This window comes from Salvelinus alpinus, chromosome 31, assembly GCF_045679555.1.
Source record: "Salvelinus alpinus chromosome 31, SLU_Salpinus.1, whole genome shotgun sequence".
NCBI classification, from domain to species: domain Eukaryota; kingdom Metazoa; phylum Chordata; class Actinopteri; order Salmoniformes; family Salmonidae; genus Salvelinus; species Salvelinus alpinus.
This window is the reverse complement of record NC_092116.1, coordinates 26552286-26567584: the sequence shown is the minus strand read 5'-3', so window position 1 is coordinate 26567584 and position 15299 is coordinate 26552286. Positions and strand designations below refer to the sequence as shown.

General features: G+C 46.2%; 1 protein-coding gene across 12 annotated transcripts in view; it reads left to right on the top strand.

Moving 5' to 3' along the window:
- LOC139561485 (phosphatidylinositol-binding clathrin assembly protein-like) overlaps positions 1–15299 on the top strand; it is a 78867-nt gene that overhangs the window by 22967 nt on the left and 40601 nt on the right. For all 12 annotated transcript variants that reach the window (XM_071378623.1, XM_071378614.1, XM_071378621.1 and 9 more), the window contains exon 3: positions 14465–14540. In XM_071378623.1, the coding sequence (XP_071234724.1) occupies positions 14465–14540 (76 nt within the window). The remainder of the gene's footprint in view (positions 1–14464; positions 14541–15299) is intronic.

The following is a 15299-nucleotide window of genomic DNA, read 5'->3' as shown; positions in this document are numbered from 1 at the left end:
CTGTACATAGCCCATCTATAATTTAGCCCAAACAACTACCTCTTTACCTACTGTATTCATTTATTTATTTTTGCTCCTTTGCACCCCATTATCTCTCTCTCTACTTTGCACTTTCTTCCACTGCAAACCAACCATTCCAGTGTTTTTTTTACTTGCTATATTGTATTTACTTCGCCACCATGGCCTTTTTATATTTTTATTTATTTTTATATATATTTTGTTTGCCTTCACCTCCCTTATCTCACCTCACTTGCTCACATTGTATATAGACTTATTTTTCACTGTATTATTGACTGTATGTTTGTTTTACTCCATGTGTAACTATGTGTTGTTGTATGTATCAAACTGCTTTGCTTTATCTTGGCCAGGTCGCAATTGTAAATGAGAACGTGTTCTCAATTTGCCTACCTGGTTAAATAAGGGTGAAATAAAAAAAATAAAAAAAACCTGCATGGGCGGTTTTTGTCTAGGCTACTTCGAAACAAGGTTAGACTTGCTTCATAAAATGCCTAGGTTTAAAAGTTAAGTTTATGGTTAAATCGTTTCAAAATACTGACGGCCTCTGGTCAGATTCAAGGTGGGTGATGTAAATAAGTCTCATTTAAAGTTTGGCTACATTTTTATTGGGCCTCATGTCGGTATCTGTTTGGACATGAGGCTGTAGCCAATATGCATCTCAACTACACTTTGACCTGTAGGCTTGTTTAATGTACATAAATACAAATGTATTTGAATATTCTAATGTTGGCCTCTCTGATCCAATTATGATCGTAGTAATTGTTTGATATTTGTATTTATTTTTACTTGTCCATTCGGACAACTAACAGTGCCTTCGGAAAGTATTCAATGTTTCCACATTTTGTTACAGCCTGAATTGAAAATTTATGAAATCGATTTTCTCACGCTTCTACACACAATTCCCTATAATGGCAAAGTGAAAACATGTTTCTAGAAATGTTTGCAAATGTTTTGAAAAATAAATACAGATATCTAATTTACGTAAGTAGTCACACTCCTGAGTCAATACTTTGTAGAAGCACCTTTTGGCGGGGATTACAGCTGTGAGTCTTTTTGGCCTAGTCTGTTAATTAAGAACTTTGCACACCTGGATTGTACAATATTTGCCCTTTTAAAAAAAAATATATTCTTAAGTCTCTGTCAAGTTGATAATTGGTAGACAGCCCTTTTCAAGACATGCCATAGATTTTCAAGCTGATTTTAAGTGATTAGGCCTCAGGAACATTCAATGTCGTCTTGGTAAGCAACTCCTGTGTACATTTGGCCTCGTGTTTAAGGTCTGTTGGAAAGCCGACTAAACCAGGTTTTCCTCTAGGATTTTGCCTGTGGTTGTAGCTGTATTCTGTTTCCCTTTGTCCTAATAAAAAACTCCCTAGTTGTTGTCTGATGCAGCCACCACCATGTTTGAAAATATGAAGAGTGGTACTCAGTGACGTGTTGGATTTGCCCCAAATGTAACACTTTGTATTCAGGACATAAAGTTAATTTCTTAGCCACATTGCAAACAGGATGCATATTTTGTAACATTTTTATTCTGTACAGGCTTCCTTTATTTCACTCAGTCATTTAGCAATATTGTGCATTGTTGTTGATTCATCCTCAGTTTTCTGATATCACAGCCATTAAACTCTGTAACTGTTATAAAGTCACCATTGGCCTCATGGTGAAATCCCTGAGCAGTTTCCTTCCTCTCAGGCAACTGCGTTAGGAAGGACACCTGTATCTTTGCAGGGACTGGGTGTAATGATATTGATCCAAGTCCTAATTTATAACTTCATTGTGCTCAAAGGGATATTCAGCGACTGCTTTGTTTTTGTTGTACCAATGGGTGCCCCTCTTCGAGAGGCATTGGATAGACCTCCCTTGTCTTTGTGCTTGAATCTGTGCTTGAAATTCACTGCTTGACTGAGGGACCTTACAGATTTGTATTTATTTTACCTTTATTTAACTAGGCAAGTCAGTTATTGAAAATAAGAATTTGTTCTTGATGGCCTAGGAACAGTGTTCCTTGTTCAGGGGCAGAACGACAGATTTTTACCTTGTCCGCTCGGGGATTCGATCTTGCAACCTTCCGGTTACAAGTCCAACGCTCTAACCAGTAGGCTACCTGCCGCCTGATAATTGTATGTGTCGGGTACAGAGATGGCGTAGTTATACAAAAATCATTTTACCCATATTATTGAACACGGGATGAGTCCATGCAATTTATTATGTGACTTGTTAAGCACATTTTTACTCCTGAACTTATTTAGGCTTGCCATAACAAAGGGGTTGAATACGTATTGACTCAAGACATTTCAGCTTTGAATTGTTTAATTTGTAGATCAGTGACACCATCTCAATTGAATCCCACTTTGTAACACAACAAAATGTGGAAAAGTTAAAAGGTGTGAATACTTTGTCGGCGTTAAATCTATTCTTGTTTTCCGGAAAATGTTTTCGCTTTTCATGGATGAGAACAAGCATTGTCAAGCCCCCCCCCCCCCCCCCACACACTTTTGATTAGTGTTGGTCTACAAGTTGTAGAAGTCAGAATTCTATTCCAGCACTGCAATCAGTTCCTGCAGACAGATTGTCAGGGGGGTTACAAATGCTTGTACTTTCTAGAATGGTTTGTGAGCCCCCTCGTTCTAGAATGGTTTGTGAGCCCCCTCGTTCTAGAATGGTTTGTGAGCCCCCTCGTTCTAGAATGGTTTGTGAGCCCCCTCGTTCTAGAATGGTTTGTGAGCCCCCTCGTTCTAGAATGGCATATTGGCCCTGTGGTAATAATAGCTTTTTATAAAGTAGGTGTCTGACTCGCACCACTGACCAGCTCTCTTCTCTCCCTCCCTCCCTCTTTCCTTTCTGCCTTCAGGGGAAATGCTGCATGGTATTTTTCTTCTGGAGTAAACGTCCGTTACTAATCGATAGAGGTGTGTGTGTGTAAGGGTTTAGATCAGCGTCACTAACAGTGAGTCATTGTGGCTGCATCATCGACCCAGTCGTACAGATTCAACCACCAACGTCTGTGTGTGTGTTGGGGTTGTCATCGTACATCTGTGTGTGTGTTGGGGTTGTCATCGTACATCTGTGTGTGTTTTGGGGTTGTCATCGTACATCTGTGTGTGTGTGTTGGGGTTGTCATCGTACATCTGTGTGTGTGCTGGGGTTGTCATCGTACATCTGTGTGTGTGTTGGGGTTGTCATCGTACATCTGTGTGTGTGTGTTGGGGTTGTCATCGTACATCTGTGTGTGTTGGGGTTGTCATCGTACATCTGTGTGTGTGCTAGGGTTGTCATCGTACATCTGTGTGTGTGTTGGGGTTGTCATCGTACATCTGTGTGTGTGTTGGGGTTGTCATCGTACATCTGTGTGTGTGTTGGGGTTGTCATCGTACATCTGTGTGTGTGTGTTGGGGTTGTCATCGTACATCTTTGTGTGTGTGTTGGGGTTGTCATCGTATATCTGTGTGTGTGTGTTGGGGTTGTCATCGTACATCTGTGTGTGTGTGTTGGGGTTGTCATCGTACATCTGTGTGTGTGTGTTGGGGTTGTCATCGTACATCTGTGTGTGTGTGTTGGGGTTGTCATCGTACATCTGTGTGTGTGTGCTGGGGTTGTCATCGTACATCTGTGTGTGTGTTGGGGTTGTCATCGTACATCTGTGTGTGTGTTGGGGTTGTCATCGTACATCTGTGTGTGTGTGTTGGGGTTGTCATCGTACATCTGTGTGTTGGGGTTGTCATCGTACATCTGTGTGTTGGGGTTGTCATCGTACATCTGTGTGTTGGGGTTGTCATCGTACATCTGTGTGTGTGTTGGGGTTGTCATCGTACATCTGTGTGTGTGTGTTGGGGTTGTCATCGTACATCTGTGTGTGTGTGTTGGGGTTGTCATCGTACATCTGTGTGTGTGTTGGGGTTGTCATCGTACATCTGTGTGTGTGTTGGGGTTGTCATCGTACATCTGTGTGTGTGTGTTGGGGTTGTCATCGTACATCTGTGTGTGTGTTGGGGTTGTCATCGTACATCTGTGTGTGTGTTGGGGTTGTCATCGTACATCTGTGTGTGTGTTGGGGTTGTCATCGTACATCTGTGTGTGTGTTGGGGTTGTCATCGTACATCTGTGTGTGTGTTGGGGTTGTCATCGTACATCTGTGTGTGTTGGGGTTGTCATCGTACATCTGTGTGTTGGGGTTGTCATCGTACATCTGTGTGTTGGGGTTGTCATCGTACATCTGTGTGTTGGGGTTGTCATCGTACATCTGTGTGTGTGTTGGGGTTGTCATCGTACATCTGTGTGTGTGTTGGGGTTGTCATCGTACATCTGTGTGTGTGTTGGGGTTGTCATCGTACATCTGTGTGTGTGTGTTGGGGTTGTCATCGTACATCTGTGTGTGTGTGTTGGGGTTGTCATCGTACATCTGTGTGTGTGTTGGGGTTGTCATCGTACATCTGTGTGTGTGTTGGGGTTGTCATCGTACATCTGTGTGTGTGTTGGGGTTGTCATCGTACATCTGTGTGTGTGTGTTGGGGTTGTCATCGTACATCTGTGTGTGTGTGTTGGGGTTGTCATCGTACATCTGTGTGTGTGTGTTGGGGTTGTCATCGTACATCTGTGTGTGTGTGTTGGGGTTGTCATCGTACATCTGTGTGTGTGTGTTGGGTTTGTCATCGTACATCTGTGTGTGTGTGTGTGCTGGGGTTGTCATCGTACATCTGTGTGTGTGTGTTGGGGTTGTCATCGTACATCTGTGTGTGTGTGTTGGGGTTGTCATCGTACATCTGTGTGTGTGTGTTGGGGTTGTCATCGTACATCTGTGTGTGTGTGTTGGGGTTGTCATCGTACATCTGTGTGTGTGTGTTGGGGTTGTCATCGTACATCTGTGTGTGTGTTGGGGTTGTCATCGTACATCTGTGTGTGTGTTGGGGTTGTCATCGTACATCTGTGTGTGTGTGTTGGGGTTGTCATCGTACATCTGTGTGTGTGTGTTGGGGTTGTCATCGTACATCTGTGTGTGTGCTGGGGTTGTCATCGTACATCTGTGTGTGTGTGTTGGGGTTGTCATCGTACATCTGTGTGTGTGTTGGGGTTGTCATCGTACATCTGTGTGTGTGTGCTGGGGTTGTCATCGTACATCTGTGTGTGTGTGTTGGGGTTGTCATCGTACATCTGTGTGTGTGTGTGTTGGGGTTGTCATCGTACATCTGTGTGTTGGGGTTGTCATCGTACATCTGTGTGTGTGTTGGGGTTGTCATCGTACATCTGTGTGTGTGTTGGGGTTGTCATCGTACATCTGTGTGTGTGTTGGGGTTGTCATCGTACATCTGTGTGTGTGTTGGGGTTGTCATCGTACATCTGTGTGTGTGTGTTGGGGTTGTCATCGTACATCTGTGTGTGTGTGTTGGGGTTGTCATCGTACATCTGTGTGTGTGTGTTGGGGTTGTCATCGTACATCTGTGTGTTGGGGTTGTCATCGTACATCTGTGTGTGTGTGTTGGGGTTGTCATCGTACATCTGTGTGTGTGTGTTGGGGTTGTCATCGTACATCTGTGTGTGTGTGCTGGGGTTGTCATCGTACATCTGTGTGTGTGTGCTGGGGTTGTCATCGTACATCTGTGTGTGTGTGCTGGGGTTGTCATCGTACATCTGTGTGTGTGTTGGGGTTGTCATCGTACATCTGTGTGTGTGTGTTGGGGTTGTCATCGTACATCTGTGTGTGTGTGTTGGGGTTGTCATCGTACATCTGTGTGTTGGGGTTGTCATCGTACATCTGTGTGTTGGGGTTGTCATCGTACATCTGTGTGTGTGTTGGGGTTGTCATCGTACATCTGTGTGTGTGTGTTGGGGTTGTCATCGTACATCTGTGTGTGTGTGTTGGGGTTGTCATCGTACATCTGTGTGTGTGTGTTGGGGTTGTCATCGTACATCTGTGTGTGTGTGTTGGGGTTGTCATCGTACATCTGTGTGTGTGTTGGGGTTGTCATCGTACATCTGTGTGTGTGTTGGGGTTGTCATCGTACATCTGTGTGTGTGTTGGGGTTGTCATCGTACATCTGTGTGTGTGTTGGGGTTGTCATCGTACATCTGTGTGTGTGTGTTGGGGTTGTCATCGTACATCTGTGTGTGTGTGTTGGGGTTGTCATCGTACATCTGTGTGTGTGTGTTGGGGTTGTCATCGTACATCTGTGTGTGTGTTGGTGTTGGGGTTGTACATCTGTACATCTGTGTTGGGGTTGTCATCGTACATCTGTGTGTGTGTGTTGGGGTTGTCATCGTACATCTGTGTGTGTGTTGGGGTTGTCATCGTACATCTGTGTGTGTGTGTTGGGGTTGTCATCGTACATCTGTGTGTGTGTTGGGGTTGTCATCGTACATCTGTGTGTGTGTTGGGGTTGTCATCGTACATCTGTGTGTGTGTTGGGGTTGTCATCGTACATCTGTGTGTGTGTGTTGGGGTTGTCATCGTACATCTGTGTGTGTGTTGGGGTTGTCATCGTACATCTGTGTTGGGGTTGTCATCGTACATCTGTGTGTTGGGGTTGTCATCGTACATCTGTGTGTGTGTGTTGGGGTTGTCATCGTACAGGTCATCGGTAGTTCTGCCACAGTGGTAACAGGAGCCCACACACCATTACCCGCCCCCTCGTCACTACCACACACTGTCGCACCGCCCAGCAAACAAACTACATTGAACGAAATATAAAACGCGACATGTAAAGTGTAGGTCCCATTTTTCATGAGCTGAATAAAAAGATCCCAGAAATGTTCCATATGCACAAAAATATTATTTCTAACAGGTTTTTAGCACAAATCTGTTTACGTCCCTGTTAATGAGCATTTCTCCTTTGCCAAGATAATCCATCCACCTCACAGGTGTGGTATATCAAGCTGATATTAATGATCATTACACGGGTGCACCTTGTGCTGGGGACAATAAAAGGCCACTCTAAAATGTGCAGTTATGCTGACTGCAGGAATGTCCACCAGAGCTGTTGCCAGTGAATGTAGTGTTAATTTCTTTACCATAAGCCGCCTCCAACGTTGATTTAGAACATTTGGCAGTACATCCAACCGGCCTCACAACCGCAGACCATGTGTAACCACGCCAACCCAGGACCTCCACATGCGACTTCTTCACCTGCGGGATCGTCTGAGACCAGCCACCCAGACAGCTGATGAAAGTGTTGGTTTTCACAACCTAAGAATTTCTGCACAAACGATCAGAAACCGTCTCAGGGAAGCTCGTCGTCCTTACCGGGGTCTTGACCTGACTGCAGTTCGGCGTCGTAAACGACTTCAGTGGGTAAATGTTGACTTTCGATGGAGCACGCTGGGGATGTGTGCTGTTCACGGATGAATCCCGGATTTGTACCAGGCAGATGGCAGACCCTGTGTATGGTGTAGTGTGGTTTGCTGATGTCATCATTGTGTCCCGTTGTGGTATGGGCAGGCATAAGCTATGGCCAATGAACACAATTGCATTTTATCTTTGGCAATTTGAATGCACAGAGATACCGTATCGAGATCCTGAGGCCCATTGTCGTGCCATTCATCTGCCGCCAGCACCTCATGTTTCAGTGTGATAATGCACACGGCCCCATGTCGCAAGGATCTGTACACGATTCCTGGAAGCTGAAAATGTCCCAGTTCTTCCATGACCTGCATACTCACCAGACATGCAGTACCTGTCAAAGGTTTGGACACACCTACTCATTTCAGGATCTTTTATTTGGACTATTTTCAACATTTCAGAATAATAGGGAAGACATCAAAACTATGAAATAACATTCTCTGTTTGCATACTCTTGGCATTCTCTCAACCAGCTTCATGAGGTAGTCACCTGGAATGCATTGCAATTAACAGGCATGCCTTGTTAAAAGTTAATTTATGGAATATCTTTCCTTAATGCTTTTGAAACCAATCAGTTGTGTTGTGACAAGGTAGGGGGAGTATACAGAAGAGAGCCCTATTTGGTAAAAGACCAAGTCCATATTATGGCAAGAACAGCTCAAATAAGCAAAGAGAAACAACAGTCCATCACTTTAAGACATGAAGGTCAGTCATTGCAGAACATTTCAATAACTTAAGTTTCTTCAAGTGCAGTAGCAAAAACAATCAATCACTATGATGAAACTGTCTCTCATGAGGACCGCCACAGGAAAGGAAGACCCAGAGTTACCTCTGCTGCAGAGGATAACTTCATTAGAGTTAAGTGCACCTCGAATTGCAGCCCAAATAAATGCTTCACAGAGTAAAGTAACAGACACGTCTCAACATCAACTGTTCAGAGGAGACTGCGTGAATCAGGCCTTCATGGCCAAATTGCTGCAAAGAAACCACTACTAAAGGACAAAGAAGAGACTTGCTTGGGCCAAGAAATCTGAGCAATGGACATTAGACCGGTGGAAATCTGTTAAGACATTTTTGGTTCCAGCCGCCGTGTCTTTGTGACGCAGAGTAGGTGAACGGATCTCCACTTGTGGTTCCCACAGTGAAGCATGGAGGAGGAGGGGTGGGGGTGCTTTGCCGGTGACGCTGTCAGGGATTTATTTAGAATTCAAGGCACACTTAACCAGCATGGCTACCACAGCATTCTGCAGCGATATGCCATGCCATCTGGTTTGCGCTTAGTGGGACTATCATTTGTTTTTCAACAGGATAATGACCCAACACCGCCAGGCTGTGTGAAGGCTATTTTACCAAGAAGGAGAGTGATGGAGTGCTGCATCAGATGACCTGGCCTCCACATTCCCCCGAACTCAACCCAAGTGAGATGGTTTGGGATGAGTTGAACCGCAGACCGAAGGAAAAGCAGCCAACAAGTGCTCAGCAAATGTGGGAACTCCTTCAAGACTGTTGGAAAGCATTGTGAAGGTGCATTGTGAAGCTGGTTGAGAGAATGCCAAGAGAGTGTAAAGCTGTCATCAAGGCAAAGGGTGGCTACCCTAGAATCTGAAATAAATTAAATATTTTAACACTTTTTTTTGGTTACTACATGATTCCATATGTGTTATTTCATAGTGTTGATGTATTCACTATTATTCTACAATGTAGAAAATAGTAAAAAAATAAATGAACCCTTAAATGAGTAGGTGTCCAAACTTCTGACTGGTACTGTCACCCATTGAGCTCCTTTGGGATGCTCTGGATCGACGTGTATGACCGAATGTTCCAGTTCCCGCCAATATCCAGCAACTTCGCACAGTCATTGAGGAGTGGGACAACATTCTACAGGCCACAATCAACAGCCTGATCAACTCTATGTGAAGGAGATTTGTCACCCTGCATGAGGCTAATGGTGGTCACACCACGTACTGACTGGTTTTCTGATTCACGCCCAAGGTATCTGTAACCGACTGATGCATAGCTGTATTCCCAGTCATGTGAAATCCATAGATTAGGGCCTTTTTTTTTCATTTAACTGAATTCCATATATGAGCTGTACCTCAGTAAAAATCTTTTAATTTGTTGCATGTTTATTTTAGTTCAGTGTACAATTTCAGTAGGGCATGTCTTAGTGATGGACTGCCTTCCCCATCGCCTCCACAATGGATTAGTCCACTCAGACAGGAAATTATATATATTTTTTTGCTACTGCTCGACGGAAGAAATCTCGGTCGACCAACAGCCTATTGTACAGACAATCGACCGGTCGACTGAATGAATTCAGCTCTTTAACACTAACCCTTTCTCACAGTCATATCTTAGCTCTCACCCCCTCTGTCGTTCAGCTATCCTACCACTCCAACTTCGTCTCACTATCCTCTGATGCAATCCGTAGGGTACTATGTTGTGTGTGTGATTTTATATATATAAAACACTTTTTTTCTCTCGTTTTTTTTCAGTTAATATAAACTTCTGTCGGGAGGTGCTCTTTGGTTTCAGTGGTAACTGCAAACTTTCTCCTAAAGAAAAACACTTTTTTTTCTTTCAAGACGCGTTCCTTTCTCTCTTTATTTGCTTGTAACTTTCAAATCGTAAGCAGAAACAGCAATGCTTTTTTTTATACGTCTTTTATTTCGAGTTTTGAAAAGACGGGGTTAAAGACGACTGAACTAGAGGGGGAGGAGGAGTGCTAGAGAGAGGGATTGGTTTAATGAGAGCTATAGCTAGCTAGTTTTTGAACCAGAGCGAGAGGGGAGGGGAGCGAGACGGATCGAGAGAGAGGGAGACAGAAATGCGGAGAGAACGAGAGAGAGAGAGAGGTCAGTTAGAGCGAGGGCTTTCTCATTGAAGACTCATGTGTTAATAATAGATGTCGTTTTCCCTCTGACACAGTCAACCGTTATTCCAACATTAATTATTTGACGGGCTAGTAGACTGCTTCTGAATCCGTTTCAAGGCCTCTCCGCTTCCCCTTTTCGCCGCTTCCCCTCTTCGCAGCTTCCCCTCTTCTCCTCTCTTTTCCCCTCCTCTCTTTTCCCCTCTCTTCTCCCATCCTCCTCTCAAATCAAATGTTATTGGTCACATACATATGGTTAGCAGATGTTACTGCGAGTGTAGCGAAATGCTTGTGCTTCTAGTTCCGACAGTGCATAATATCTAACAAGTAATCTAACAATTCCACAACTACCTAGTACACACATCTAAAGGGAATAAGAATAGATAAACTCAGCAACAAAATAAACGTCCCTTTTTCAGGACCCTGTCTTTGAAAGATCATTTGTAAAAATCCAAATAACTTCACAGATCTTCATTGTAAAGGGTTTAAACACTGTTTCTCATGCTTGTTCAATGAACCATAAACAATTAATGAACATGCGCCTGTGGAACGGTCGTTAAGACACTTAACAGCTTACAGACGGTAGGCAATTAGAGTCAGTTATGAAAACTTAGGACACCAAAAGTGGCCTTTCTACTGACTCTGAAAAACACCAACATTTAGACGCCATGCTCATCTGCGTGAACGTGCCTTAGGCATGCTGCAAGGAGGCATGAGGACTGCAGATATGGCCAGGGCAATAAATTGCAATGTCCGTACTGTGAGACGCCTAAGACAGGGAGACAGGACGTACAGCTGATCGTCCTCGCAGTGGCAGACCACGTGTAACAACACCTGCATGGGATCGGTACATTCGAACATCACACCTGCGGGACAGGTACAGGATGGCAACAACAACTGCCCGAGTTACAGCAGGAATGCACAATCCCTCCATCAGTGCTCAGACTGTCCGCAATAGGCTGAGAGAGGCTGGACTGAGGGCTTGTAGGCCTGTTGTAAGGCAGGTCCTCACCAGACATCACTGGCAACAACGTCGCCTATGAACACAAACCCACCATCGCTGGACCAGACAGGACTGGCAAAAAGTGCTCTTCACTGACGAGTCGTGTTTTTGTCTCACCAGGGGTGATGGTCGGATTCTCGTTTATCATAGAGGGAATGAGTGTTACACCGAGGCCTGTACTCTGGAGCAGGATCAATTTGGAAGTGGAGGGTCCGTCATGATCTGGGGCGGTGTGACACAGCATCATCGGACCGAGCTTGTTGTCATTGCAGACAATCTCAAAGCTGTGCGTTACAGGGAAGACATCCTCCTCCCTCATGTGGTACCCTTCCTGCAGGCTCATCCTGACATGACCCTCCAGCATGACAATGCCACCAGCCATATTGCTCGTTCTGTGCGTGATTTCCTGCAAGACAGGAATGTTAGTGTTCTGTCATGGCCAGCGAAGAGCCCGGATCTCAATCCCATTGAGCACGTCTGGGACCTGTTGGATTGGAGGGTGAGACCCCTACCCCCCCTTCCCCCCCAGAAGTGTCCGGGAACTTGCAGGTGCCTTGGTGGAAGAGTGGGGTAACATCTCACAGCAAGAACTGGCAAATCTGGTGCAGTCCATGAGGAGGAGATGCACTGCAGTACTTAATATCTAGTGTGGCCACCAGCTGCATTGACCCCCCCCCCCCCCTTTGTTCAGGGACACATAATTGAATTTATGTTCGTCACATGTCTGTGGAACTTGTTCAGTTTGTCAGTTGTTGAATCTTATGTTCATACAAATATTTACACATGTTAAGTTTGCTGAAAATAAACGCAATTGACAGTGAGAGGACGTTTCTTTTTTTTGCTGAGTTTACATATAAATATACCGAGCGGGATAGACATAGGTTCCCATGTCTCCATCTTGCCCTGATTTCCTATATTCAAGTGGTCTTGATTTCATTTGGAACTATTCAACCCATTTGATGCATATCAATTGAATTTAAGCAAGTTGAGTGAACGCTCCAATGAAAGCAATACTCATGAATTCTCTCTAATCTACAAGATCACATGAGCTCTGGGCCAATTGTGTTGTGTGGTCCTGTTGCACTCTTTCCGCTCGCTCTTACCGCTCTCAGCTCCGCTCTCTCCTCTCTTTCTCTCTCTCTACGCTCTCAGCTCCGCTCTCTCTCTCCGCTCTCAGCTCCTCTCTCTCTCTCTCTACGCTCTCAGCTCCTCTCTCTCTCTACGCTCTCAGCTCCTCTCTCTCTCTCTCTACGCTCTCCGCTCCTCTCTCTCTACGCTCTCAGCTCCTCTCTCTCTCTCTCTACGCTCTCAGCTCCTCTTTCTCTCTCTACGCTCTCAGCTCCTCTTTCTCTCTCTACGCTCTCAGCTCCTCTTTCTCTCTCTACGCTCTCCGCTCCTCTCTCTCTACGCTCTCAGCTCCTCTCTCTCTCTACGCTCTCAGCTCCTCTCTCTCTCTACTCTCTCAGCTCCTCTCTCTCTCTACTCTCTCAGCTCCTCTCTCTCTCTACTCTCTCAGCTCCTCTCTCTACGCTCTCAGCTCCTCTCTCTCTCTACGCTCTCAGCTCCTCTCTCTCTCTACGCTCTCAGCTCCTCTCTCTACGCTCTCAGCTCCTCTCTCTCTCTACGCTCTCAGCTCCTCTCTCTCTCTACGCTCTCAGCTCCTCTCTCTCTACGCTCTCAGCTCCTCTCTCTCTCTACGCTCTCAGCTCCTCTCTCTCTACGCTCTCAGCTCCTCTCTCTCTACGCTCTCAGCTCCTCTCTCTCTCTCTCTACGCTCTCTCTCAGCTCCTCTCTCTCTCTCTCTACGCTCTCTCTCAGCTCCGCTCTCTCTCTCTCTCTACGCTCTCTCTCAGCTCCGCTCTCTCTCTACGCTCTCTCTCAGCTCCGCTCTCTCTCTACGCTCTCTCTCAGCTCCGCTCTCTCTCTACGCTCTCTCTCAGCTCCGCTCTCTCTCTACGCTCTCTCTCAGCTCCGCTCTCTCTCTCTCTACGCTCTCTCTCAGCTCCGCTCTCTCTCTCTCTACGCTCTCTCTCAGCTCCTCTCTCTCTCTCTCTACGCTCTCTCTCAGCTCCTCTCTCTCTCTCTCTACGCTCTCTCTCAGCTCTCTATCTATGCTCTCTTTCCGCGCTCCCCTCTCTCTCTCCGCTCTCAGCTCCTCGCTCTCAGCTCCTCGCTCTCAGCTCCTCGCTCTCTCCGCTCTCAGCTCCTCGCTCTCTCCGCTCTCAGCTCCTCGCTCTCTCTCCGCTCCTCACTCTCTCCGCGCTCTCTCTCTCTTCTCCGTGGCAATAAAGTCACCAAATGTCCCCAAGCACAAGTAATCCGTGTGTGTGTCCTGAATGCCACCCTATTTTATGTATAGTGTACTATATTTAACCAGAGCCCTCTGGGATGCAGAAAGGGGGTTAAGAATTTTAACAACCTGGGCCAATGCTTTTTAAATGAATTTACTTTGCCACAGGCCAAATGCTTAGTTAGCTATACACACATGCATGCAATCACAGATGCACACACCCAATCCACAGAGCACGTTTTCCTCGGCTCTCATACCAGTCCTTAAAAAAAAAATCCTCATGACGACATCTTCCTAATTTCTCTAAACGCTGAAGAGATCAAGGTCAGTTTGTAGTCCTTCATGTTTTCTGAGGAGAGTTTGTCTGTCACAGAAGTGTGATGGATATTAGTGTCGGCTAGCATCGTGCGAATCCCCCTCGTTCTGAGACGCTCCGTCTGAACCAGCCGGGATAGATGGGGAACATCAGCTAGGAACGTTGATGTTCCAGACTGCTCCTGTCTCAGCAGAGCGCTCCTCTTTTCCGGGAATTCCCAGCCCTTTGTGTGTGTCCCTCATCCCTGTGTGTCCCTCATCCCTGTGTGTCCCTCATCCCTGTGTGTCCCTCATCCCTGTGTGTCCCTCATCCCTGTGTGTCCCTCATCCCTGTGTGTCCCTCATCCCTGTGTGTCCCTCATCCCTGTGTGTGTGTCCCTCATCCCTGCCAATTGAATGTAGTCCATGGTGATACTTAAAGAGATGGGATGTATCTCAAATAGTGCCCTGTTCCCTAAATAGCGCAGTAGTTGTATTAAAGAGCCCTATGGGCCCAGGTTGAAGTAGTGAGATGCACAGTGAATAGGGTGGTATTTTGGACACTGACATGGGATTTTTCTGACCCTGTTTAAGTCAGTAACTCCTTAATTCTGACCTGAGACTTCTGACTTTTTTTTCTTCCATTTTTCTCAGCGTCTTATCCAGTATCTGGCTTCTAGAAACACCCTGTTCAACTTGAACAACTTCTTGGACAAAGGTGCTCTGCAAGGTATGATATATGCTACAACACACACTTATTAGCGCGTGATTCAACACGCCCACACGGCTGTGGTCTCAGATTTTCTCCATTTTAGTGGGGTGGGGGAGGTTTCACTGGGGTACTGTGGTGGTTTCCATCAAATGAGTTTGGCTCAAAGGCTCTCTCTCTCTTTTCTCTCTTTTCTCTCGTTCTCTCCTGCTCTCTCGTTCTCTCCTGCTCTCTCGTTCTCTCCTGCTCTCTCGTTCTCTCGTTCTCTCCTGCTCTCTCCTGCTCTCTCCTGCTCTCTCCCGCTCTCTCCCGCTCTCTCCCGCTCTCTCTCCCGCTCTCTCTCCCGCTCTCTCTCCCGCTCTCTCGTTCTCTCCCGCTCTCTCCCTCTCTCCCTCCCGCTCTCTCTCGCTCTCTCTCGCTCTCTCTCGCTCTCTCTCGCTCTCTCCCGCTCTCTCTCCCGCTCTCTCTCCCGCTCTCTCTCTCCCGCTCTCTCTCCCGCTCTCTCTCTCCCGCTCTCTCTCTCCCGCTCTCTCTCTCCCGCTCTCTCTCTCTCTCTCTCTCTCTCTCTCTCTCCCGCTCTCTCTCTCCCGCGCTCTCTCTCCCGCGCTCTCTCTCCCGCGCTCTCTCTTTCGCTTTCTCTCCCGCGCTCTCTCTTTCGCTTTCTCTCCCGCTCTCTCTCTTTCGCTTTCTCTCTCTCCCGCTCTCTCTCTTTCGCTTTCTCTCTCTCCCGCTCTCTCTCTTTCGCTTTCTCTCTCTCCCGCTCTCTCTCTTTCGCTTTCT